At 42.8% G+C, this 27,813-nt stretch overlaps 1 protein-coding gene across 1 annotated transcript in view; it reads left to right on the top strand.

Annotated features, from left to right (window-relative positions):
- The first annotated feature begins 9,997 nt into the window (after positions 1–9,997).
- Positions 9,998–27,813, top strand: part of PMP22 (peripheral myelin protein 22) — a 28,563-nt gene continuing 10,747 nt past the window's right edge. The window contains exons 1-3 of the mRNA XM_016161256.2: positions 9,998–10,161; positions 11,779–11,890; positions 12,922–13,021. Of these exons, the coding sequence (XP_016016742.2) occupies positions 11,813–11,890; positions 12,922–13,021 (178 nt within the window). The 5' untranslated portion in view covers positions 9,998–10,161; positions 11,779–11,812. The remainder of the gene's footprint in view (positions 10,162–11,778; positions 11,891–12,921; positions 13,022–27,813) is intronic.

A 27,813-nucleotide genomic window follows, 5' to 3' on the forward strand; every position in this document is an offset into this window, starting at 1 on the left:
AGTGATGTCACTGGGTTTCTGTGTATCAGCTCTAATATCCCCCTACATCTTACCTCTCTTTATATGTGGTGGTTTTTAGAGGGCTTGGGAATGACCTAGGAAACAATATGACGACAAGAGGCAGGCATACACAACAATTTATTAGGTGGCACTTGGATAGGGTTGCATGAGAGGCAAGGTTCCTGGACAGAATGAGACTGCAGAGGCTACAGTGGGCACAGGGCCTACCATCCAGAAAGGGAGAAGGGAAAGGGAACTTCTACGAAAGGAGGGGGTCTTAAAGGAGGCTTACCTCTCTAGGTGATGCTGTGCAACTGCAAGGTAGAAAGTCTCTGCGTCAGAGAACTTTGAAGGACTGTAGCAACTTGGAGTCTTACAACCATAAGCCTTATCTCATTAATGGCCAGTGGATGTAGGGTGAGGTTTCATGGGTTATGCAAAGCAGACAGGTTCTAAATGGCCAAAAATCTTTATATTTGGGCTATTTAAAAAAGAATTAAATATGTAAAAATTTGAATTAGACACCAGTAGGCCTTCAAGGTGATGGGTCTAAGCCTGCAGTGAAGAAATAAACAACGTAGGGGCCAATACACAGAGGCCGCCTTTGGATCATTCATATGGCACTGGGTTCTAGGGTATTCTTTCAAAGACCATGATGAGGCCAGCCACAAGATGAAATGTTGTGGTCCCTCCCAAAGGAGAATAAGCGTACAAAAAGGAAGGCTTGAGTAGCCGTTGGAAACAATGTGGCATGGCATGAACTCAGACTATAACCACCCAGTTTTTTGCTCAGGTTCACAGGAGCAAATCTCTGATTTCTATGGATGTTTTTTTTCCTTGACTGGGGAAAGTTACCTGGGCTGAAGTCCTTACTCAGTCTTTGCCTTCACATCTGCTTCTTCATTTCCTGAGATGTCTACAGTCTATTTGAAGAAATACCATTTCTTTCATTTGCCTTGACCAATGGAAACTAGACTGTCAGAGCTAGAGAGGTCACTGGGAGTTCTCATGTTTCTAGTGGGGAGTTCCACGAAACCTAAGTCTTAGAGAGAATCTGAGAACAAGAGTTCCAAGGTCCAATAAATACAGAAAATACTTCATACTCTAGTGCCCTCCTAGGTGTCCACAAGACACAAATGCATATTCAATGATCTATAGTTATATAGGAGTGAGGTGTGAGACCATGACAGGTAGACCACCTCTAGGAAGACTGTTGAAAATACTTTTCTGGGAAGGAAAATTCCAAAAATCCTGAGGTTTCTGAATCATTGAGGAGCTCATAAGATAGTGAAAACCAAATATTAATAGTATTTTGATTTTGTTACGGTTGCACATTGTAATGGATGGATGAAAGAGAGAGGGAAAGGGGGAAGAACAAGAGAGAGAGAGAGAGACACAGAGAGAGAGAGAGAGAGAGAGAAATTGTGGGAAATAAGACAATGTGGCAAGTGATAGACAATTGACAGCCACATAGGGCTTCCCCCTTAGTCAAATGAATCATAATTTTCAGCCCACTTTTACTTGTCTGAACCATCTTTGACCATGCTTTTGCTGTGGGTTGTGGGGATTCTCAGATTCAAAGTCACATGACTAAACCAATGAACTGTTGCCTCATTCAGGGTCCCTCGAGATCAGTTAAGCTCCAGACTATTTCCTCCCCCAACCCCTGCTCAAATCTCCTGACGTATTTACATTAAGTACAAACTAAGGCTACCAAAGTCATGGTCTATATTAATGCTTACGTTTTACCAACAACATTAATTAAATCCTATCCTAATACCTCTGTGCCTGGATGTGTGACTCAGTTGGGAGACAGCACAAAGAATGAAGCAGGGCCTGGTCTGTGGCTCCCGGCCCCTCCCTGGGGCAGGCCCTGTGCCCATTTCCTCTACAGAAAGTCACAGATTCATCACGATGGAGGCACAAAGCTAAGATGTGTGATTATTAATCACTATTAGCCCCGTGATATGTTCAGTTTCACGCAAATTTATTTTTTTGCTTTTATGTTAGAACTTGAAAACACAGTGTTGAAAGAATTCTTTTGCACTGCATCCTCCAAGCTGTGCAGTCTTCCAGGTTTTGCTTTAATTTCTGTCACTGTGGAACTTGGGGTATGTCTAAGAGTTTACATGCAAGAGTTTAGTGGTTAAGAACATGGGGTCTTGGCTTCAGATAGTTAGAGTTTACTTTTGCTCCACCATGTGCCAGCTATGTGTCCTTGGGCATTTCTTTCACCTCTTGGTGCCCTCAGGACACAGCAGTCCATCCCTCCTGAGATTGTAGTAGGTAATAAATGAGATGTTTAGCTCAATGTCTGGTAAGTGTCCAATACAGTATAAATAAAGTAATTTATAATGTTTTCCCAACTAACCACACTGGTGTCTTTCTCACTTCACTAAATAATCTTCTTAACATTGTTTTTAATATCTACACATTTCATCTCATCACTGTGCCAAAATTTGCCCAATTATTCTCCTATTATTTGAGATTTAGGATGTTCACATTTTCCTTTATCATAAAAAAGTACTGCAATAAGTATCTTTTTTTTTTGCTACATTTTTGCATATCCATAACTATTTTAAGATACATTTCTAAAATTATCATTCTGAGTCAAAATTCTAAGGTAATTGTGCTAGAAGCCCCAGAATTACCACTGAAATCCCCTAGAATGGCTATGTCCTAGTCATTAATAATGAAGAGTGAAAGTAGTTGATACTTTGCCCATAAATTGCCTTGAACCTCTCAAAAGGATTTGACCTTTGTTTGTGAACTTCTCTGGCTTTAGCTGAGGTTTCAAACTTGTTTAAGTGGACTCAGAGATGAAGAAAACATCTGCTTCGAGTTCATTTTAAATGCAACCACTGCTTCTCCAACTTGAAGGTGCACACAGAATGAGGGATCCTGGGGACAACGGTGCACTTTGGGAATTGTTCACACAGATTCCCTTCTAGAATGATTCATGTGCACCTCCTTTTATTTATTTGTTTGTTTATTTATTTGTTTATTTATTTTTTTGGGGGGTAGATTAATGTTCAATGGCTTAGCCTGGCCTTGTTTGCCTGACTCAAGCAGTCCCCTTTCCTGTCTTCCTCCCCCAATGAAGACAACCACTGACATCGGGTCGGGGCTGCCTTCCTCAGCATCATCATGCCTAGCCCACAGGGCCTAGAAAGATCCATCGAGCCCTCTCTTATTCCATCCATTGCTTGTGGGCAGATAACTCATTTTCCACACCTTGGTGAGCCTTTCCCCAGTTGGAGCAGAAAAATGTCCTTTAGGAGTAATAGTTTTAGAAGAGTTTCAGAATTTTCAATCCCAAGTACAAATCAGTTTTGGACCCTCTCTTGCTTAAATTGCTCCTGAATCCTTTCTCTGCTAGCTCATAAGATGTCAGAGAAAGGTTTGCTTTCTCCCCCTCCACTCGCATCTGTGGAATCTGGCTTTCCTAAGCAACAGTGCTTTTGGGAACAAAGACATCTTTGTACTTTGTATTGTTCCAATGGCACATCGTAATCATTCTGTGCTTGTTCTCTCCCACAGGTGAAGTAGCAAAAGATGCAATTCATCTCAAAATGAATTTGTAAATTTATGTAATTTAGGGAACAGCTCTATGCCAACTTGAATTTGTGTGCCTTTAGAGGCTCTCTCCCTGCTTGTGTTATTCACTGAGAATACCTCTTGAGATGTGGAAATGACATAATTTCAAATATGTTTACAGAGGGGTCTGCTCTTGGAAGGCAAACTAGTTCCTTCCATTTCCTCCTTTCTCCCTTCTCCTTCCCTTCCCTCTCTTTCTTTTTTACCTTTTTCCTTCCCTCCTTACTCCCTCCCTTCCTCCTTCTCTCCCTTCTTTCCTCTTCATCTTTCCCCCTTTTGATTGCTCTTTTAATAATCAGCTGCTTTCACCCAAGGTCAGTAGAGTCTAGATGCGACTAGTAAAAGCAATAACTTGACTTTTGAGGACCCTTTAGACCAGCTGTGTCCCAGCCTTGCCAAGAACAACCATATAGTCTGCTGGCTGCAATGAAACAGGAAAGGCTTCATCTGTTATGTAAATACTTCCCAGATACCGACGAAACATCTGGCGAGACAAATGTTACAATGACGACCACATCAACTGGACAAATGCTCAATTAAGATTCACCTCTTTTCTGTGTGGGGAGTCCATATAATGGAAAAAGCATAGGTTTGGAAATCAGAGAAACTGACTGTAAGTTCCAACCCTGACACTTACTTTCTAGTCTCTGGAGGGAACATTGTAAATCCTTAAAGCCTCAGTTTCTTCACATAGAAAATGGTCATGATGATTGCCTGTTGACTAAGACACTACATGAAACAGCATTTCGTAAGTGCTGAAAAAAGGGCTACCTTTTACAGTCTGCTTAGATTCCACTCCCCATGGACACCAGTGACAGCCTTACAAAATGAAACTGTCAGCTCTGTACAGGACCCACCTGGCACTGGTGCTGCACGAGCAGGTGACACGGAGGCCTCGTCAGGCAGGATAGGCAGGATGCTTAAAAGAGGGACTCAAGGGACAGGTACAATCAGTGGAGGTTCCAGGACATTTTCTTGGTTTACTAATTAAAAAAGAAACATTAGTCTATAAATAGGCACAATGTGTCAGTATATTTGGTGAAAAAAGGAAATTAGATTATGTAGAGTCTATGGAGGCAGCATGAAAAAGACATGGATGTGCTATGACTACCAGACACAATCAGGAGCACAGTAGGATGCAAAACAGCGTGAGGAATGGAGTTCAGGCTCTGCAGCCAGAGCCCGGTTTGAATCTGGTCTCTGTCATTCCTTTGTGGGGTGTCTTAAGAAAGTCACTTGATGTCTTTTTGTGCCTCAGTTTCTCCCTCTGATAAAAGAGGGTGATAGGGGTGCCTGTTTCATAAGGTTATTGCAAGGATTAAAAGATCTGATTCATACAAAATCTTCAGAATGGTGACTAGCACATAGTAAGTACCAAGTTACTATGAGCTATTATTGTTATCAATATTTTTATCAATGACTTATGTATGATTTGTTGCTAATGAGCCGAGGCAGCATAGTGCAACAGAAAAGCTCAGGTGTGGGAATTAGACAGTCTAATGTGACTTAACTGGGTTTACTCAGGAAGTTTGCCTAATTCTCATTTTCCCTATCTGTAAGATGGGGGGGGGGATATACAAATAAATAATAATAAATAATAACAGTAGTGTGTGATATGGTGAATGTTCTATTCATTTTTATGGTGAGAAGCCTGGTTGGATATCCTCCATGATCTTGAGGACAAATACATTGCTCAGCATGGATGCCTGAAGTTAGAGTCCTGTTTTGCTGAGAGAGGGCCCATAGAAGGGGGCAAGAGAGCACCAGGAAAGCATTTCCTCAGGTGACTGTGAAGAGGCCGAGAGCCTGGCCTGGGTGGGTGGAAACAAGGTGCTGGGACCTAGTGGATGGAGATAGTTGAGTGCAGTAGTGACCAGCTCTGGTGCCTTGAAGACTCAAGGAGCATGCCAAACAGGTCATAGCTGAAGCCAGCAGGAGATGGAGTAGGGGGTGGGGGCGGTCAAAGGGGACACAAGGGTCCAGGAGACAGGTTCTAGAACATGGAGCTCATGGAAGAATAAATAGCTGATCAGATTGGACCTATCCAGTCAGAAGCAAAATTCATGCCCCTAGCCCCACCCCACCCCACCCTTTTTTTTCTGAGCAGAAATGATCTCATATTTCCAGGCTTAGTCTTGGCCTGAGGGGCAGTAGCCTTCAGAGTCTGATCATGGGGGTCATCCAGGAAAGAGACTGTCTAGGGAAGCCCAAAAGCCACACTCACAGGTCGTCCTCTATGTCAGGAGAGGATTGAGGGAGGGTCCTTCCTCTCTCCCCATCCCCTTTGCCTCTCTCTCTCTCCCCCTCCCTCCCTCCCTCAGTCTCTCTCTCTCTCTCTCTCTCTCTCTCACACACACACACACACACACACACACACACACACACACCCCAATATACACACACTTGTTTTGCCTGGCAAGACTATGAACCATAACTTGTAGAACATTGTAGCTCATACTGGGCCTTGCCTCGATTTGGGCTCTACAGAAGAAGGCAGATGGAAGGAAAGGAAACCAAGAACTATCTGACAGCATGACAATCTAGCAGGACACTGGATCATCTTGGAGAACATTAAAAATTACCCACACCTGAGCCCCATCCCAGACCATCATAGCAGCTGCTCGGGACACAAAGCTCTCAGGTGATTCTAATAAGCAATCAGGGCTGAGAACCACTGCTGGGAAAAATAAAAATGACTTACCCAAAGGGAGAAAGGCTAACTTATTTCATTGGGACTGGAAAGGCTGCTGAGGGAAGATCAGGGGAGAGGGCATTTGGACTACCCACCCTCCAACTGTGGAGCCCAACAAAACATAAAGTGTCTGGCCCAGGGCACTTCCTCAGACTCTATGGGACACTTCAGACTGGGGACCCCTAACATAAGGTGAGGAAATTGCCAGAATTTGAGGAAACATATTCAATAAAACTAAATCCCCTTGACTTGGAGTTTCTACCCAGGAGAACTTGCTAGAGATGGAGGACTCTTTAAGAGCTCAAAGGGGTATAAGCTGCAAAGAGCTTAAAGAATACCATGCCTTCATTTGTCTACTTCTCCACAATTTTTGGTTGTTCTTCCAGCCTGTCTTGTCTGACAGGTTGGAATGTTTCCACTAGAAGTTTACTTGAATTATCTGATGAAGGTCAACATTTAATAATGACTCAATTAAGGGCATATGAAAGACAGAGCCAGAAGAACTCATTTCCCCGAGTTTCATTCTACTATGCTACCACTGTGATGAGGTGGAGTGGGATCTAGACAATCAGGGCAGGTAGCAGAGGCCCTCTCCAGCCAGGGATTAGAGTAAAGCAGGCCCGAGACATTTGGCTCCCTGGGATGATGCTATAAGAGCTGATCTGTGCAATATTTGAGCTCAAAATGATGCTATTGATTAAAAATAAAACCTGTCTGCATACAAATAACATTATGGGCACAGATCCTTCACACAGTATATTTCATTTTTGCAGAGTTCACTGGGAGGTGAGGGGAAGACACTGGGAACCCAGGAGACCTTTTTGCTATTACACAGGCTGGTACTTCCTTCCAGTGAGAATAGCCTTGGTGTTGCAGGTTTTGGACATACCCAAAGCTCCTCTCCTTGTTGAATTCAAGTTCTCTTTGTCCTACAGGGCTTCTTAGGATCACTGCATTCTGGAAAGTACACAAAACTGGGTGCTGTCTCTTTAAATAGTAGAGGCCGAGACACTCTCAGGCCACCATGACATATCCCAGTATTGGACCAGCCCCTGAATAAACTGGAAAGATGCCTGATCTGGCCTTCAGTGACAGGGAACACCACCAGAGGACATCTTGGGGAGCCTGGCTGGAAGCAGCAGGGCTTGGTCTGCTGGCTGCTGGCCTCTCTGCTGCCCTGTGGAGAGGGCCTTGCCTTTGCATCCCTTGCAAAGAAAATCGCGTGGAAGAAGGGGTTACACTGTTGGCCCGGTGAGTTTTATTGCAAAATGTGCCTCTGGGTGATGTGTGCTTATGTTTTACAGAGTGTTGCCCAATTCCTACCCCATGCAAACTGCAAATGGAAGTGACTGCAGTGGAGACAGTGCATTTGCATTGGAATCGACTGGAGAGTCAGATAATATTTAAATCATTGGTTAAGAGCTGGATATAAACTCTGGCTAGGGTGGTGAGAAGGACTGTCTGAAAGCATCTAGAAAGCCCAGTATATCCAGATTTAAAGGGATAAGAGGGTCTAGATACTCTTTCCCTGGTGGGAAACAGCTCTGTGCACACAGCAGGCAGGTGACCTCACATTGGTAAGCAGGTTAGAGAGAAGCTTCCACCTGTAGAGGATCCCTGGCCTGCCTTGGGTGTGGCCGAGCCTGGTGGCACTGCACTAAGCAGCATTTCATCCTCTAGAACTGTGAGCCCAGCAGGCAGGAGACAGGAGACACAATGAGGGACTGATGGGTTCACATGTGGTTGTGACCTGGTTTTTGGTTAAAATATTGGGTTCAAAACAAAGGAAGAAAAGCTGTGCCTTACAATGTATGCACTTTTCTAGATGTATATACTTCATTTAAAAGTTTACTTGGGGAAAAAAGGAAGAGAAAGAAAATCCTGAGTTAAATATGCTAATATTTGTGAAGTGCCTAGGAAGTATGGGGTACATAGTTCCCACATAAATGTTGGTTAAATAAATAAAATAAGTGGCATAAAGCAGAGCAATAGTTTCTAGGACAAATCTGATCTATAAAATGATCAGGAAGGGAGAGAAAACACTTACATTTCTTTATTCATTCTACTTGCATATGCACTTTCAAACTATGGGAGTTATGAGCTATTTGAGTTCAGGGACAGTCAGGCTTGCTTTGAAGTGTGTTGTGAGGGTTACATGTGATATCATAATAAGAATGGCTATGATTTACTGGGCACTGGTCCCTTATTATGTTCCAGACACTATGTTCACTACTTCACACCCTTTAAATAGGCATTAGTCCTGTTTGCAAAGAGAGAAAACTGAAGCTCAGGGAACTTCAGCTAATTGCTCAAATTCATAAACCCTGAGTAAGTAGGGTAATCAGATTTGTTTGAGCCCAGCCACAGTGCCTAACCAAATTGGACCATATCACCTCTTACAGACCATGTATAAAATTCTGCTAAAGAGCCTGCAATATAATGGGCATTGAATACAATTTTTACAAGGATTCTTTTTAATCTGATAATATAACAATTTTTAAAAGATCATTGTTTGAAGAATTTTTCAAATAACTTATTTGCACTTAAAGATTAGAATATACAATTAGCTACAATAAGCAGCTACTTTCAAATAGTAAAATAGTATGGAATGATTTGAATCATTTAGAGTGATAAGGTTTTAAGACACAGAACACTAGCAGGTAGATGTGTGTGTGTGTGAGAGAGAGAGAGAGAGAGAGAGAGAGAGAGAGAGAGAGAGAGAGAGAGAGAGAGAGAGAGAATTTATGAACTGTATCAGTAGGCAAAGACATTTAACATCCACATTCTGGCTCCCTATTCCGCATCTAGGCGGACCTGTGGGAGCATTATATTTGGGCGCATCTGCGCCACGCCCGAAAGGACTAGGCTTTTTCCCACGATGCTGGGAAGACCACGTTCAGGCGGCAATGAATCAGCTGATTTCCCTAGCTGTACTTCCCCCACCTCAAATGGCCAACTCCCCACCTCGTGGCCAGGGATGCTAGCCTTGGCTGGGTGCCATGCCAGGAAAACGTGCCTGGAGCATACCCGGTTGTGGTTCTAGTTTTGTCCACGCTAAGAGAAACTGGATCCCAGGACACACTGTCTCTTAGTAGGCAGGCATCCCCGTCCATCCCCTAATTCTCACCCAAGCAGGGCATGCTTGAGTGGACCACTCCAATTCTAGCAACCCGAAACACCGCCTGGGTGCAGACACGGCGCGGTCGCTCGTGGTGCAGTTGTGCCCAGCTAAGACGCCAGGGCAGGCCAGATGCGCCAGGACACCAGAGCAGAGAGATGTTTTCTAGCGCTGAAGTGCCAACTCCCTCCTACCAGTAGGAGAGAAATACAGTCTCGGTCGCAGCATTGGCTCAGTTTGCTTGGGCGCGTCCCCTGAAGCCCAGCGCTGGGCTCCCGCGGGAGCGACCTTTGGGTGGCTTCCCCACCGTGCGCTGAGGGGCCAGTTTATTGTTCAACACTTGGTCTCTGTGAACTAAGCGGAACCAGGGAAAACGGAGATGAGAAAGCTCGGCTGCCTCTTAGTTTCGAGTAAAAGTCGCATCGGTTTTTCAGTGATCGACTTTCTCCTGAGGCGCATTTAAGGCCAAGTAACTGTGTCCTGTCCTCCCACCCACCCCGCCCCTTTTGCCCTCTCTCCTCCCTGAGTCCCGCCCTCCAGCACAAGCTGACCCAAGGACACACCCTACTGCAGCGACGCAGACAGGGCGTTGTTCCCGTTAAAGGGGAACGCCAGAGAGCCTCCCTCTGGCCCCTCGCTTCGCGCGCGCAGCCCCGCAGCGCAGCTGTCTTTGGGGACGCCAGCAGCTGAGCGAACGCACCGAGTTTGTGCCCGAGGCCATTCTGAAGATCGGGGACAGCTATCCCTTTGGGCCGTAAGTACTTTAGCAGGGAAAGTGGAGGCAATGGAAGAAGAGAAATGTGGGCATCTTTCGTTGATGGTCACAAAAAGCGCGGAGCAGGCGCGCGGGCTTAGGGGCTGGCCAGGTCCCCGAGCTTTCTGTCCCAGGCGCAGGCAGACAGGTCACGGTCTGTTTTGTATGGTTCCTGTGGGGGCTTGTAGGGATACAGTGCGGAGTGCCTTGAGGTCTGTAAGCTGTAAGGCGCGTCGGTGGTGGGGTCGCGAAATGGGGCAGGGACTGAGCAGTCCTCGCCTCGCTGGAGAGGCGCCTACTCGGGGACTCATTGGCGAAACATTCCCCCCGGGGGTTATGGACCCCTGTGATACCTAGCTTTCCAGCTATATGCTCGATCATCCCCCTCTTGCCCCTCCCCTGCACTAGAAGCCACTGGATTTAATTTAAACCTACTGGGAGATACCAGAAAACTATGCTTATATCTTCCTGTATATTTCCGGGTTTCTTCGAATGTCTTCCTTGTGGAGGGGGACGGAGGGGCCTGGGATTGGGTACTTTTAAAACCAAGTTATATGAAACATTGTCTCCCCGGCCCACGACTCCGTTATGATATGGTCCCCAAAGACGTAGCTGGTCTTACAGCTCTACATATCCTCTAACAAATCACCTGGTCTTCAGTTCCCCAAGGTACGTAAGATGAGGGGCGAGGACGCCGCAACTGCAGATAGATGTCCTGCCAGCTCTGGCCAGCTGCGATTCTGGGACCCAACCCTTTCCCAGCCGCCTCTAATTCACATCGGACATCTGCTCCCCTTTATTCCGGTTCCTCCGCCCATGGTCTGCGGCGCGAAGGCTGGACCGCATAGTGTCCCGGCTCCGCATGCTTGGGGAGCCGCTGGGCCCCAGAGGCGAACTTGAGACTAAGTGAGAGAGGTGGGGGAGTGGAGCGCACAGGGAGCGGGAAGCGCAGAGTCCCCCTAAGTCTCTCCCACTATGCTTTCCTCCCCACACTTCTCCAGCTCTAGGCCTTTACGGAGCCCCTAGTATCTCTGGCAGGCTGAGCTGGGGCCAGCACGCTCCCCAGCGCTGGCAGAACTGGGTGGAAACTTGGAGACTAACGGAATGCAGAGCGCACGGGAATCTGGGAAACCAGCTCCCAGCCTCGCACCTTATCTCATAGCCTGCTCCTGGTATCCCCAGGCCTCTCGCAGAAATCTGGGGGCCAAGCCCCTCACCCCCACTTCCACTCTATAAGGGAACATGCGCTCTCTCCTTTCTACCACCTTTTCCAAGTTGGGCTGTTCCCGGGAGTCGCCCGGGGTGGGTGGAGGCGGACTGCGGCCTCTGCTCGTCATTCTGGAAAAAACTCTCCTCCTGGGTGACTTACCACTTGTTTTGTTCCAAAAGCAAAATATGTTCTGTCGCAGGCAGGCCCCACTGATTGCTGGCCGGGAATCCTACGGTCAGCTGCTGCCCCCTCTCGGCAGTCACATGAAGCGCTCCCACCCCGAAGGCGCTGGCAGGCGCGGCGCCAGAGCCGAGCATTCCGCTAGCTCAGGGACCGTTCCTCTAGGCTCCTCCCGCTCCCGCCAGTAGTTTCAGCCTCAGATTGAGCTTTCGGCTCTCTCCCGGCAGGCAGAAACTCCGCTGAACAGAACTTGCCGCCAGAATGCTCCTCCTGTTGCTGGGAATCATTGTCCTCCACGTCGCTGTGCTGGTGCTGCTGTTCGTCTCCACGATAGTCAGCGTAAGTGTCCCGCGGGCGGCCGGGTCGGGAGAGGCATCCAATGCTGCGGGGCCTCTGGGGTGGTGATTCCAGCTGTACCTCTCTCGTTTGGGACTACGTGGTTATTTGCAGACATGAAGTCTCAGACGTCCCCAGGGCGTTTTGCAGATTCTGGCAAACAGCCCCTTTTCAGTTGTTTTGGGAAAGTCAGAGCAGTTTCAGGGATAGGAAGTAATCGCTGGACTAGGTTAGCTGCGCAGGCCTGTATTTAAGCCCAATAATTTCAGTGCAGATCCAGCCCCCGCCCCCGCTTTATTTGATAAAGTTGTTTAGCATTTTTTCTTCACGCGGGTTTGAGGAAGGAAGTGGAGTATTTGTGAAGGTTTGCTTTTTTCCCAAATATAGGTCAGATAGGTGGCTTAGTTCATAAAACATCCTTTAGGACTTGAAATTGGACAGTTAAAATTGGCTTTTTTAGAGTTCACAGTTCCAGTTTTGCTTTATGATGTAGACACTGCACCTTCTTACTAAAGTCTTCTTCACTATGTGAACAGGCCATCAGGATAACTTGAGTTACAATACTATCAAACATCAAATAGATTAAATTTTAAACTTATTTTCTTGGCTATGAAGATGAGCACAGACGCAGGCAGTTAGGTGACTGTGGCTTTAACTTTAAATATAAGGCAAATTTCAGGCAGGGTACTCATATCTGTTCCAAAGTTCGAGAAATAATCTGTCAGTGCAAGAGTGATTATGTTCCAGATTTGTTAATTAGTTGATTATTTATAAGCATTTAACAACATTTTAACTGTGCTTGATAATTTGGTCAGATTAATAGGAATTATAAGTAAGAAAATAGGCTCAGAGAGGTGGTGGCTCAGGGAATGACACCCAGGAGATCCAGCATGACTGTGGCCTCTGGCTGGGCAACACTGGGCAGGGCAGGTGGACAGGTTGGTGAAGTTGTTCTTTGCCTTCCTTTGTTCTTCTCCCTCCCTTTACCTTCACTCCTCACTATGTCACCTGATTTAGGATATCTGTTTTTCTAGCAATGGATGGTAGGCAATGGACATGCGACTGACCTCTGGCAGAACTGTAGTACTTCTTCTTCAGGCAGCATCCGGCACTGTTTCTCATCATCAACAAACGGTGAGACTGTTTTTATTTGCTTCAGAGCTTGTCCTTATGTGTCTGTAGCACATTTCTCAGTCTAGACCTGGGAGCACTTATTCTTGGAACACACAAGCTTGAAAGTTGTTGCTGGGGCGGGGTAGAATGTGACAGGTGGCCATGAATTAAGACAAAATGAGAGGGACAATAGTTTCATTGGCTAAACTAAAACCCTGGGTATCATTGTATGTTCTCTCTGCCAAAGAGAAATGCCCTTGAGCTCTTTCTTACCATCTAGTATAATGTTTCTTGTGAGTAAAGAAATGTGGACACAGATAAAGCAATAAAGGTGACATGATGGCAAAACCTTGGGTAGACCCCACTGGGACTTTAATCCAACTGGTGTCTGGTTTGGTGGTTCTCTGTCTCCAGAAATGTCCTGCTTCTTCCTATTGTAGTGAATACTGAGGCTATCTCAAGGATAGTTGGGACAGCTTGTGGTCCCCTAGTTATAAGACTGCCTTTTCAGGTCTTGGGATTCAGTAATGCCACTTAGCATCAAAAACTTTCAGTGTTTCTTTGTGTAAGATGGGGCCTCAAAACTATTTGCAAAACCCTCAGCTGAGCCTGGGAGAGTTCTTCATCCAGAAGATTGTGTTTCTCCTATGTCCTCAGCATCTTTGCTTGTAAGATATTGGAAACCAGGCTCACTTGCATTCAAGTTAAGGGAATAACTGGCAGTGGAAGCACCCACTCGAAATAGCTCCAGTTTTCAGAGAGGGGGAAAAAAATAAATAAAAGAACTGCTCTGCAGGGGGCCTTGTGTCTGGATGTGGAGAGGCAGAGGTAAATAGGATGCATTCTTTTTGGTGGCTGGGTGGTATTCAGTGGCAACTGGGACCCTGGAAGGGGCCATATTGCTTGGTAATGACACAATGAGCCTGGCTTGGCATAGTTCCATGTTCCTAAGGATATGTCGTTAGTCTGGAGAGGGAAGTAGGTATAGGGATGAGAGTGCTTAGCTGACATCCTAGGTTTAAAAGACCAATAAAGTACAGCTTTCAATGTGGCTTCATCTACTCATAAATCCAATCTTTTGTTGAAGATGCAACACCTAATGAGAAAAACCAATTTAGATCCAGGTCAGCAAAGCAGGCAGTGAAGAGGGCTATAAACTGGCTTTGCACATCCAATTTCTTTGCTGGGCTTTGCCTCCTGTGGGCTTCACAACCAACAGTGCCCAAGCTGTCACCGAAGCATTACAAACTAAACACCTTGAACCTCAGTATAGTGGTTCAGCTAAGATAGTAGTTTACATATGGAGGATAGGTAAAGAGTAGCAAACTCTGCTTTATGTTTTTACTTTCTTGTGGTGAAGGAAAGCAAGGCCCCAGTCTTCACTGAAGTGAGCAGTCCTTAATCTTTTGTTTGCATGTATGAAAAATATTGAATTAAAACCATCCTAGAAGTTGCATGGTGAGTTGGCAACCAAGTAAATGAAACATTCATGAGTGCCTGAGAATGTGAGATAGCACTGCTTGTCCCCAAAGCCATAACATCCAGTGTCTCATCCTTCAGGGTCTACTTTCTTACTAGGGGCATATTAATCAGTGCCCTGAAAACTCAGGATAGGTGTCTCCTCACTTGCCACTAATGCCTACCTGATGGTCACAAATGGTGACTCAACCTGGAAGGTTGGCTTTCCCTGCAGCCAGGCAGTGTCCGCAGGCACTGTTCCCAAGTGGCATCTGGCCATGCGGGGTTGGCATGGAATCTTGGACTCTTAGGCCCGGAAGGGGACAGTTTTGGCAGGCATGTTGAAATCCAGCTGGGTTTCAACAGAAATGAAGTGGTAGAGAAGCAGCTATCTAAATTGTGCTGAAACCGTCTGCAGGAAGGAGAGCAATATTTGCTTCATGGCCTGTTATTGACCTGCATTCTGCATCTTCCACGGTTGCAAATAGCCATTACGCCACACTAGAAGCAGATCTTAAAGAGGCAATAGTGTTATTTCAATGAAGCAACTTCTTATCTCTCAGTCGGCTCTATATGTGCCAACCTCATCTTCTAGGGTCTGTTTATGATGACTTTTTATTTATTTTTTAAATTGTGATTGCTTTCAGTGGCATTACCAGAACATGCGTTCTCCTCATCTGCCTTCTTGGCTCTCACAACAAGGAAGGGCATTTTGAGGAAATCTGGACATGCCCTTAAACGAGTTGGGATAATTTTGATGTGGGCCTATATACTGAGTTAGAAGTTCTCATTTCAGCTTCCCCAATGTTGTTATCTTTGCTGATATCTTCCTGATGGGTCAACGTGTATTACAAACTTCTGATGCAGGTGAATCCTCTGGGCCTTTGTTATCTTTCCTATTAGGTTTAACAATCTCTGTGGCAGACAATAGGTGAAAAGTACATAATTTTAAAAGTTAGACTGCCTTCCCAAATGAACTATATCAGTTGCAAACCAGTTACTTTGGTCTGAATTTACTCTTATATTTGAAACATAGTTTTTATTTGAGTAATCAAAAGTAATTTGTTAATGATACTGATTTATGCAGAATATGTTACAGGTGTATTATGTGAAGATATATTCGTTTACTCAACTTTGTTACTTTTTCCAAAGGGGCTCATTTTTGTATGTGTGGGGCCATGGCACTACATCTCCACAGGGCTTACCAGTCTCTTTGTTTTTTATATGGTGTCCCTTGCCAGGTTAATCATTTGGCAAACATTTATGTTTTATAGTTTGAAGGAGGCATATCAGATCTTTTCCCCAAGCTGCCTCTTGATGTGAGAAGTAGTTTTAGATTTCATACAAACTGCCCTCAACTCTGCCTGCTTTCTCCTTCTCAGAATTTATTTATATTCTTTCTGACTCCATACTGATCCTGGCTGAAGATGGAGACGAATGAGGCTTACTAGAGGCATATTAATCATGAGTGCCTCTTGGGCCCAGGAAATAAAAGGATATGGAAAATATGGACCTCGCCCTTGATGGTCCTAAGCCTCTTTGAGGAGTCAGGAGATAAGCATAAAGAGATGAATCACTGTGAAGGCAGCTTAGGCCAGATGCCCAAGGAGAGGGGGCAGGCTGGCAGTGCCAGAGTTCAGGGGAGGAAGTGGAAGGGAAGTCTCCTGTGGGAGGTGGAATTTGATCCATCCTCCAAAGGATAGGCAGGATTTAAGTAAATATAGGCAAGAAGGAGGATATTCCTTATCAAGGTGATGACATAACCAAAAGCAAGAGGAAAGCAATGTAGGGGATGTGGTAGACCAGTTAGCTAGTGTTCCTGTTAGGTTTAAGATTCACTCTATACAACAGAACATCTTCAAATGACAGTGGCTTAAATAAGATAGTTTATTTCTCTCCCTTTTAAAAGAAGTCTGGAAGTAGACAATCCAAAGATAGTTAAAGCAGTTCCATGAAATTGTCAGGTACTTTCTAGCTTATTTCTTTGCCATCTCTTGGGTTTGACCCTCATCCTCGTAGACCTAAGGGCTGCTTGAGCTCTAGCCATTTCATCCAAGCTTCAAGCAATAGGGTGGAGAAAGGAAGTGGAGAAGAATGCATCCCCTTCCCTTTTAATGAAATGTTCCCAGGTAGATCGTATACTTGTTTCTGTCTTTTATTGGATCTTAGTTACACAGCCACAACTAGTTACAAGGGAGGCTGAGAATGTAGCCATTTGGCCTGGTGAGATGCATGACTTCTCAATTCATAGAAATTTAATAGCCAGCACCTACCAGTAAGCCTGGCTTGAAACACTTCTCTCCAAGGCTTTGACTCCCCTGTTCATATTTAATCATGTTCTTTTACAGTAGCTAGGTCCTGTGAAATTTCAAAGCAGATTTGGGAATCTTCAAATATTCCATTTCTACCATATCTGGGGTCCGTCAGTGGCACCACCATGCTCACAGTGACCCATATCAGAAATAGTAGAATCCTTAGACTTCTCTTTCTCTCCCATTTTCTTAGTCATTAATGTAGTCTTATGCTACCTTCTAGACAGTTACACTGGGATATCTCAGAGGCACCTCCATGCCAGTCAGTATTCATCATCCACCAAATTTACCCTTCAACAGTTTCTAGTATTTTAGTGAATGCTGCTCTACCATCCAGTGAGCTAAATATCAGTCTGCCTTGGTGTACCTCTTTCTCTCTCCCTTCTCAGAGTCATCATAGGTCCTATAGGCCATTCATCATTGCCATGGTCCTTATCATGCCTCCTCACTTGTCAGAGCCATTGCAGCAGCCCCTGAACTCCTAACCTTTCTTGCTCCTTTGTAATTCATTTTCCATATTGAGTCCAGGGTAATATTTTTAAAAAATCTAAACCTAATCATACTACCCAAAGTTTAAAACCTTTCAGAGACCCATCTTTGGTCTTAATCTTCAGATGAGATCTTTATTAAGGCCCATGGAGATCTACCTGAGTGATGTGTTCCTGTTTCCCAGTAAATCTCCTTCCTTTCATCTTTGAATTTCAGCCTTTTCTTAGTTCCTCCAACAGGAACTTCCTGCCTTAGGATTCTCTCCCTCCCTTCTTTTCTCTCATCCTCTCTTCTTTCATTCCAAACTATTCATTGAACACCTACCATTTACCAGATACCATTGTAGGTACTGAGGATACAAGAGTAAGAGCTTATATTTTCCTGGGCAAAATAGTCAATAATTAACATGGATAATTTGGGACATGATAGAAACTACAAAGAGAATAAAATAGGGTAATGTGCTAAAGAGGGATTTGGGTGGGGAGGGGAGGACTCTTGAAGGAGCAACCCCTTGAGGATGACCAAGAGTTGGCCATATGAACATCTTAGAGGTTCCAGGGACCAATTTTGCCAGGGAGGGAAATAGCCTGGCAGAGCTAGAGTAATGGGAACAGAGAGCGAGAGGTAGTATAGCGGGCCAGCCCATCTGGCCTTCTAGACCCAAGTATGGAATTTGGTGCATATGGATGCATTTCTAGTTCCTACAATTTCATTTAGACCACTCTTATATGTTTTCCTTAACTGTCTGTTTTATTTCAAGTTCAAGTAACAGTCCAGAGCGTTTATAAAGCAGAATATATCAGAAATTTTACAAAGTAGAAATGCAGCAATATATTTCCAGTGATTATCCCAGGTCATGGGATTCTTGTCACTTCCAGCATTTTCTTTTCCTTACTCATTTTTCTCCTTGAGATCTTTTTATTTCAATCATAAAATAGGTATAAATGATATTTTACATTAGGAAATTAGTTTTAAATAGTGAATATGTGCTCTCTGCTTTGATTAAGAAAGTGGAGTGTCAGAACATGGTGGGCAGGGCTGTGTCAGTAGTCTTCATCCTCCTAGAAACAGATGAGACCAGTTCCTGGAGCCTTGGTTTTCAAACTAATAAGATCTGAGCCTCTCTGGCTGGGATCTGGGGGTGGGGTGCACCCAGTCTCCTCTTCAACATCTCCCTGGTGTCCTCACACCAGAATGAGTTTAAAATTTACTGAGGTTAGCAAAACATTTACCTTGTATTGAGTGAACTAATGCTTTTTGTTTTTGAATTCTCAAAATTATCCACATTTTAAGACCAAGTGTGGGCCTGGTGTGTAGCAGAATGGTTCAGAGGACTAGAGTTCAGCTTCTAGCTACTTGGAAGCCTGAAGACAGAAGGGCACAGCCCTGGCCTTGCCCTGCCCCTTGGCCTGGCCTTCATCATCTTCAGAGAATTAAACAGAGGCAAGACCCCGGTAGAGAGTGTCTTCAGAAAAACTCGTCTCCCATTCCCTGTCCCAATTTAGAAAGTCCTCTCTTGTCTCAGAAGAGAGTTGGTAAACCTTTTCATATTGAAATGTTAGGCTCATAAAATGTATACATTCTTGAAACAATTTCATTTTTAAAGAGGAGGCCCATGCTCAACATGAAAGCATGAAGGAAAATATCAGGACTTCCTCCAGTCTATCCCATCCTTTGCCACCTCTTGTGTATAAAGACAGCTGCACACATGCCTCCTCCCCCATTTCCCAGTGATGCCAGGCAGGACTTCTCTGCCACAGGGTGTGGATTGGAGTCAAGATCAAAAGCTAAGAAAATGAGCATTCTCTGCCTTTTCTTTCTATTCTAAACAACAATGACAAACTCATGGCAATCAACAGGTTGCAGGCAGCATTAGACCAATGCTTTGGATTGAAAATTAAAAAAAAATTCTTACCAGTCTCAGGAGCCCTCAACTCCAGTGTGTGCTGGTCTCCTGTTGTCTGTGCCTCCTATGATTCCAGATTTATCTTGTTTATCTCTTTAGAGGTGTTGTTATTTTGTCAAGGGCTTAGACCATTTCCTTGTCTGTGGTTCAGCTTTTGGTTAGATTTTAGAAAGCACAGGAGGCCCTCTGCATCTGTGGGTTCATGTTTTGCAATTTAAAATCTTTGTGGCTCCCTGGGCTAACCCACAATCTGTGCCCAAGTAATGGCTCTTGATTTAACAGGCCCTTTTGGGATGCTGAGACCCTGGCAGGCGAAGGAAGTCTGGGAGGTGGGATGTGGTGTCATAATGTTGATGTTTCAACTCTTCAAGTTTCTCATCAAAGGCCAACAGCCAGGAGCTAATTTGGAATGATCATTCAGACCTGTGTCTGAACTATCTGGCCCTTGAAGCTCACAGTCTTTGCTTTTTAAAAAATTGAAATTGTATCCCAAGAATTTCACCAGAGTCAGGAGCAGGGATTAGCCATAATGTGGCCTGAGGTTGTAGGTGATTTTAGTGAAAGAACACCTAGCAAGAAGCCTTCTGAGTATGCAGTCATCAACACACACATAGACTCCCAACATTGGCAGAGACCTGGTAGGTCATGAAGTCCACCTAGCTGCCAGACCTGCAATATACCCACCACATGTTCATCCTACCAGTGATGAGGAACTTGCTACCTTTCAAGAGAGCCCTTTTCATTCAAGGAGCTAACAGTGTGATCTATTCATTTATTCTTCGAGTATACTGAATATATCTTGTGTACTAGGCATTGTTCCAGAAACTGGTGGGCACACAGACCTGAAAGACCCTGTTCTTATGTAGTTCACAGTTACTTGAGGGAGACAGAGACTATATAAGAAATAAATAATTGTGAATGGTGGAAAGGGCTCTGCAAGAGACAAATAGGGTGATAAAGTAGGTAGTCACCTCTGGGAAGGAAGCAGATTGTCATGGAAGGCTTCTTTCTTTCATAGTCATGTGGATTGAGACTTAAAATATGGGGAGGGACCAGTTATGTAAAGAACCACGGGAAAAAATTTTCAGGAGAGAATGAAAAGGGCCAAGGACCTGAGGCAGGAAAGTCTTGATGTGTCTACTAGGGACAGGGGCTGGGGTGGCTGAGTGTGCTGGCTGGTGGAAGGGATGTGAGGTGCAGGAGAGGGACATGGGGGCTGCATTGTTAGGGACTCACAGGCCATGGTACTGAGAAGCACAACGGGGACACCATTGGAGGACCTTAAGCTGAAGGGTGATGTGATTTGATTTGTATTTTGAAAGCTCATTCTGGCTGTGATGTTGAGAGTGTAGAATGTAAGCAGATCACCTGGATTTAGATAGATATCTGTAGCTCAGGGCAGAGGTCTGGGCTAGAAATTCAAATATGGGAGCTGTTAGTCTATACAGGGAGTATTTAATATTATGGGACCGAATAAAATTGCTAGGGGAATAGAGAGGAAGAAGCGGAAAGAATAGAACAAGGTCCAGAGCTAAGTCTTACATTATTCCAGGGGTTTATAGGGATATAGGAAAGCGTTAGCAGATGAGATTGGGAAGGAGTGAACAGTGATGTGGAAGGAATGCCATGAGATGTCATCTTGTCATTAAGAAATTACTTTGTTAAAACCAAGTGTATCCCCTCTTTAGTTCGTTCATTTCTGGTTGTCTTTTTTCATGCTTGCTATTACTCTATCGCATGGCTCATTCTCAAGGAGTTTAAATCTCTTTGATGTCTCTAGACTGACTCTTAAAATATTTGGAGACTCAAGTTTTACCTTCTTGGAGTCTTTCTTTCCCTAGATGATGCCTTCTTTATTTCAGTGACTTCTCTGGTGCTGGCGAGATTCCTCTGAAGTTCCACCTTGCCTCTGGATAGCGGTCATAAGCCTTTTTTTGCCCCTCTGAAGCAGGGTCGGTGGTTGGCTTGGCAGATTGATATGCAGAAGATGGGGGAATCTCTTTTTTTCCTACTCTACCATCCTCCATCTCTATCTTTTGTGGATTCTAAACATAAAGAAAGGCAGTAGGATCATTTGATTAATTAGTTTTCAAACTTATTGTTGAACTTCTCAGTAACCCCACTGTGTTGTAGTGGAACACCCAGTAGACTGGGCATCAAGAGTCCTTGCCTTTCTGTGCTAGGTCTGCCTCTAACAAACTGGGAAGCTGAGGCAGGGGCCCTGGTTGCCTTATAGGGTGAGTGTGGAGGTAGGACCTGGAGTCGGCGCCCATATCACATGAGTCCCTGGAGCCTTTTCTCATTCAGGATGTAATTGTGATGGAGGCATTCTGAGTGGAGGCAGCCTTTGAGCTGAGCCTTGGAAATCATGTAGAACTTCAGTAGGTTTGGGGAGGAGAGAAGGTCGTGCTTGGGGAAGGACATGATGGTGGTTAACTGTGACTGGTGCGTGGGGGCTGTATTGATTCTAGCTCTTAATTTGCATGATGCTCGGGCTTTTTTAATACTTTAGGAATAAAAAGGAGAGGAGGGTTCCGATTATTTTTATATGGAGAATGCCTTTTAAGCCCAAAGACCTTGAAAACAACTGAGTCATCCCCTCATCCCCTGTGCATTCTCCATTAGTACAGCTCACGATCAGGCAACTAAAAGTGCCTTTTTCCTCATCACTGTCATTTTCCATGGCCAAACCCAGCATTTCTAAGTGGGCTATTCTTTTAAAAAAAAGTTCTCTGATAAATCAATTTGGAAAACACTAAAATTAAGAAGTTAAATAGGCTTTTTCCTCTAATGGCAAGACTACTATTTCATTGTTCATTGTAATATCTAAGGAGGAAGGTAATATACTTGAAACTTGCTTCCTCTATTTTTTTTTTTTTTAATCTATTGGTGGGGTAAGTCTTCCAATAACAATTCTTTGGGAAACATAGCCTAATCCGATCCTCCTGTTACTAGAGTTTTCCAGCCAGGGAATAAAAGAAACCTCAAATAGCTTGTCAGGTAACTTCGGGTACCTCAGGACTAGTTAGCAGGACAAGACAATTGGTATCAAACCACAAATATAAGTTAGACTGTTTAAAACTTGTTCCTGTGCTTATCAGGAAGCCTCTTAACTTGGAGTGCAGTTAATTGAATAATTGTATCAGGTTTAGCTGACGTGAAGAATCTTTCCAATTACTGAACAGTTTGTGTTCACTAGTCACCAGCTGTAGGTTTTGTCCTCGTTAAAATCCCCCCAATGATGATGTGTTGACAGAGCCTCCCATGTGGCTTTCTTATGGTTGTGAGTTCCAGGCCCATGTCTGTGGCTGAAAGCCAACATGTAGCTTTCCCCTGTGGCTTGCATTCTTCATGAGCCTCAGCAAAGTTGGCCTGAGACCTGAGCCCTATTTCAAAGTTAGCAGCTGGTCTGGATGGGGAAGAAGTTGAGGTCCTGGGGGAGGACCATGCTGGGCTCTGTACAGACTCCAGCTGGTGGGTGAAAAGTAGTGCAAAAGGTTACATTGTTTAGGCTGGAGGCCTCTTGGCAAGTCAGCTATTTCTGGAATGGCATTCAAACCGAGAAGTAGGAAAATGGGGATTTGTGTGATGGCAGTGAGTTGGGAGGCGTAAGGGTGGGAACTCAGGCCTTGTTGGTCATGTGCTTTTGAGAACACCCTGGCGTTATGCAAATGTGCAGTGCTATCCTTGTGGTTGAGTTCACCCCCTCTGATGGCCTTTCCTTGTGGCTTGTTTATCTCATGGCTCTCTAATTTATGTTCTAACTCTTCTGCAACCACCCTTTCTTTCACTTTTAAGAAAACCTGTTCTCTCGATTGATTTAGAAAGCTTTTATGAATTCTTCGGAGAGGGACTCGAGGAGGACCAGGGGACAAAAAAGGCGGGCAACTCTATGTTGGCAATGAAAGATACAGAAGGGCCCAAATAAACTTGTACATTTAAAAGTGCTTCATCCTTTCTGGGCCCTTACCTTATTAGATGTAGGCCCCAGGCTAAGAATACAGCTGAGGGGGTGGATGTATTTCCTTCACTGCTTAGCTGCCAAGCAGGAGGGATCTGATCTTGAAGCAAGCTTTGATCATTGTGCAACTCTAGCTTTCCCTGATCTTCTGGGGAGCTGGGTCTGCCTGCATCCAAGGCCATGTCCCAAAGCTGTCCTCAGGCCTTTTGCCTGACACTGTCATTAGAACAGTAGGTCTGCAAAGAATTTTAGGGTTTTTAGTTTCTGTGCTCAGCAATAGGGTTGAAAATTAAAATGCTGCCACTGGGAATTCTGCAAATGTTTACCAGGCACCCACTTTGGGCTAGGCCCTGAGAGAGGCCTGTAGAATAACAGTGGATGCTTGTCATGGGCTCTGCTAATAATTGTGAACTTGCAGTTTGAGAGAAAGTATATCACTGCCCTGGGGTTTAGGCTGAAGTTCAGATTTGCCACTTGGAATGTTGGCCTCACTTTAGCTTTTCTTGTATAAAACAGGTTTGTAATTGACAGCTTTTTTCATTGCATCTAACTCTAATAATCATTTCCTGTACATTTGATTTGTTTGGCTATAGCAGAAGTTGGCAAACTATAGGCTGCAGGCTAAATCTGGCCCACTCCCTGATTTTGTAAAGAAGGTTTGATTGGATGAATGAGCCGCACCCACTCGTTTACATATTGCTTAAGGCTATTTTGTGCTAAAATAGCAAAGTTGAGTAGCTGCTAGGAGACCATGTGACCCGCCAAGACTAAAATATTTACAATCTGACTCTTCACAGATAATGTGCCTACACTGGTGCTAAAGATTAAATATGAATTGATATAAAAGTTTTATCAAAATACTTTTTGGAGTTCTGGTTGGTGCCCTAATAGTATGGCTTATATGAACACTGTATATCCCAGATGGAGATGCCCCACATGCTGGAATAGTCTTATAAATGCTATTTAACCTGATTCTCAACACCAGTCATTTAAATGAGATTATTTATACCATCCTTTAACAACGCTTTTATATAACTCTTTTGTTTGATCATGATAATAACTCTATGACATAGCATATCGTGTTAGAGAAGAGGAATTCAAGGCCAAAAAAATGTTAAGTGGCAAGTTAAGCAGAACTAACCAGAGCACACAACTGCCAGAACGGAGTCAGGCTTCAAATATCCTCACATGGATATCCAAATACCTGCCGTGCCCTGAGAGTGTGATATCTGGTCTCCATTACTGCCTGCCGTTGGTCTCGTCCAGTTCCGATAAATGATTCTGGCTCTGGAGCAATGCCCTCTAAACTTCAGAATCTGCTCAAGGCATCATGGACTTCCCTTGGAACAATACCTCAGGACTTTTGGATCTTCAGCCAGCCTTTTGGGGCAAAATGGCGACTGCTTTCTCCTGGCTTGCTCAGTTTTTCCCTCTCTACTCATATGTAGCAGCCGAGGAAAGGAAAAGTGCCTTTACTCTTTGCATGTGGGAGCCCTGTCCTGCCCAGGATCTCAGCAGCTCTTTGAGTTTTGGAATCCTAATTTATTATGGACTGCCATGTCTTCATTGTTTTGTAATCTTTTAAATTGGTTTTAATTATTCACATATTACATGAAAATATTCTTCTTATTAAAATAAATCAAATGATATAGATCAAGTGAAAAACCTTCTTGACCAAAATCTCCTTCGTTTCAGCTCCAAGTTCCTAGGGTAACACTGATTTTAGTTTAGCACATCAGTGGCTCTTTTTTCAATGAACACAATCACATTCATGCATGTATATGTATATATACGCATATCTCATTTTTTTGGTGGGTATTTATATAATGACATCATGTTGTGTGTACACCTTACTTTTCTTGTTGTCTTGGGGATCTTTCAAAGGTTATTCATTTTCTAACCTATGATTTTTTAACTGTTTTAAAATATTCCATTATACCCTTATTTTCATTCATAGGAACGATGTTATAAACTACATAGTTATTCATTTCTCTTTGAGTTTATGTATAAGTATTTATCCAGAATATCGTGATTAAATTGTGGAGTCATGTTATAGGCATTTAAAAATTTAAGTATGTTCGGCAAAATTGCTAATCACAAAAGGATTATTTTAGTATCATTCCTGTGAGCAGTGTATACAGGTATCTACCACACATGTACTCTGTTGATATTTCTTATTTTTGATTTTAGCCAATTTGATGGATAAACATTGATATCACTTTCCTTGTGGATTTTACTCGCATTTTTCTGGTTACTAGTGAGGCTGAGTACCTTTAAATATGTTTAGTAGCTATTCATATTTCTCCTTTGTGAATCATGTGTCTATATGGCTTTTTAATTATATACTTAGATCTTTGATGCATCTGGAATTGAATTTTGTGCATGATGTGAACTAGATAACTAATTTTATTTTTGACAAATAGATAGCCAACACCACTTATCTGTTGTTTTTTTTTCCCTATTGGTTTATATATTTTGTTTACTGTATACTAAATTCACATGTATACTTCCAAAGTCTTAATTCTATTCCGTTGTTTTATTTTCTTTCATGGCTAATACCACATTGTTTGAATTATTAAAACTTTATAATATAAATATAATATAAGCTTTGTATATCTATATGTTTGACCTCTGGCAGGTGATATCCTGCTTCATTGATTTTGTTTATTTTTCTGCTTTTGGTTTTTGTTATTACTGTGTTTAATTCAGAACTTTTCTTGGCTATTATTGCTCATTGTCTTTTAGATGAATTGTTGAAACATTTTGTCAAGGTCCAGTTGATATATTAATTAGAATAGCATTTGTAGATTAGTTTGGAGAAAATTGGCATCTTTACGACTTTGTTTCTATCTGGAAACATAGTATATTTCTGTTTGTTTAACACTTCTTTTATGTACTTTAACAAAATTTATCTACTTTATTGATTCCCTCCACCCAAAGAACAAGATTCTTTAATTAAGTATATCTTTGTCTTGTTTTTCTATTTTATTAATCTCTACTTTTATCGGTATTAAATCAATTATTTTGGATTTAATTCTTTTTATTTTAACTTCTTGAGCTGAAAATTTAGTTCTTTCTTTTTCAATACTTTTCTAGTAAGTGCTTTATGGGAATATTTATTTCTCTGAGTACTGGTTGGGCCACAGCCCACAGGTTTGATATGTAGTACTCTCGATATCACTCCTTGCTGAAGAAATTTTTACTTATCATCTTGATTTCTTTATTTAGGGAATTATCTGGAATACTATTTTTAAATCCCCAAATTTATTTTGGCTAGTTTGATTTTAATTTCTACTTCTTATTTGCTTTTAGTAATGCCTATATCATGTCGGCTTTCTTTGAGACTTATAGAGATTTTCTTGTTGCCTAATACTTAGTTTGTAAGAGTGCTCCATATGTTTTTGAAAAGAATTTTTCGTCCTTGTTATACATACACACATTTCCTACATATCTATTAAATCGAATTGGTTAATTCTGTTATATAAATAATCTATACCCTACTGTATATTGATCTGCTTGATTTATCTATTTTGAGAGAGATATACTGAAGTCTTCTACTATGATTGTAGTTTTATCAATTTCTTCTTATATTTCAATTATTTTTTGCTTTGTACTTTTTCCAGGCCATGTTATTATATTCATAAAGATTTCTGACTGTTATTTCTTCATGGTAAATTGTATCTTTCCTCACTATAAAATATCCCTTTTGACCACTTTCATCCTTTTCAATTTAAATTATGTTTTATCTGATGCTATTATTACTATCTGCTTTCTTTTTGTTAATATTTGCCTTCTGACTTTTTAAAAATCCTTGATTTTCAACTGTTGTTTAATTTAAGTGTATCTCAGTATCAGACTGAATTATGTAATTCAAGATGAAATTCTACATCTTATAACAAATGACTGGAATCCATTCACATGTGATTGATGATATAGTTGGAATTGCTGTCTTTGTGTATGTGTTCTATTTATTGTGCTTATGTTTGAAAACCTTCAACTTGGTATCCCCAAAGCCAACCGAAGGGCTTGGCTTAAAACAGTAGGTGTTCAACACATGCTCATTGAATAAAAACTTCCTTGATCCTCTAGTTCTGATCTGATTTGAGAAATAATTGATGGCAAAATATCTCACTTGAAATGAGATTGGGACTAAAGTTCAAATTATCATTAAAAGAAGTTTCAGGAATGATTTAGTTACATTATTAAGTCTAAGGGACTTTTCCTATTCATGTAAATTTAAGAAGATTTTGAGTTTTCTCTAAATATGAGGTCCAGTAGAAGTTCCTGTTGTTAATGATGGTGGGGGTAAAGACTGAGGTAAGATCTCAGAATTGCTGAAGGATATCCAGAATATCATCTGCACCAGCCATGTTCCTTATGTGGGTGTAAATTGAAAGACATTTTCTAGCAAAATTGAATCACCATTTGTTTTAAGTCTGGATTTGCTTTTCAGGTTACTTTATGTTTTTAATTTCATCTACCAGAGTGCTGGATAATTGGTTTGTTTTTTTAAAAAATAATATTATGGCAACATTAGCTTTATTGCAGATTGTTCTTCCAGGAGAACCACTATGCTGGATACAGACAGACAGATTTAATTAGAGATATATAAAAATGAAGTCAGGATGGCTCACAACCCATTAGACATCAGTTTCTTATCTTAGTTGATAACGAAATTGAAAAAAAT

The sequence above is a fragment of the Rousettus aegyptiacus genome, unplaced genomic scaffold, assembly GCF_014176215.1.
Source record: "Rousettus aegyptiacus isolate mRouAeg1 unplaced genomic scaffold, mRouAeg1.p scaffold_m13_p_6, whole genome shotgun sequence".
NCBI lineage: Eukaryota > Metazoa > Chordata > Mammalia > Chiroptera > Pteropodidae > Rousettus > Rousettus aegyptiacus.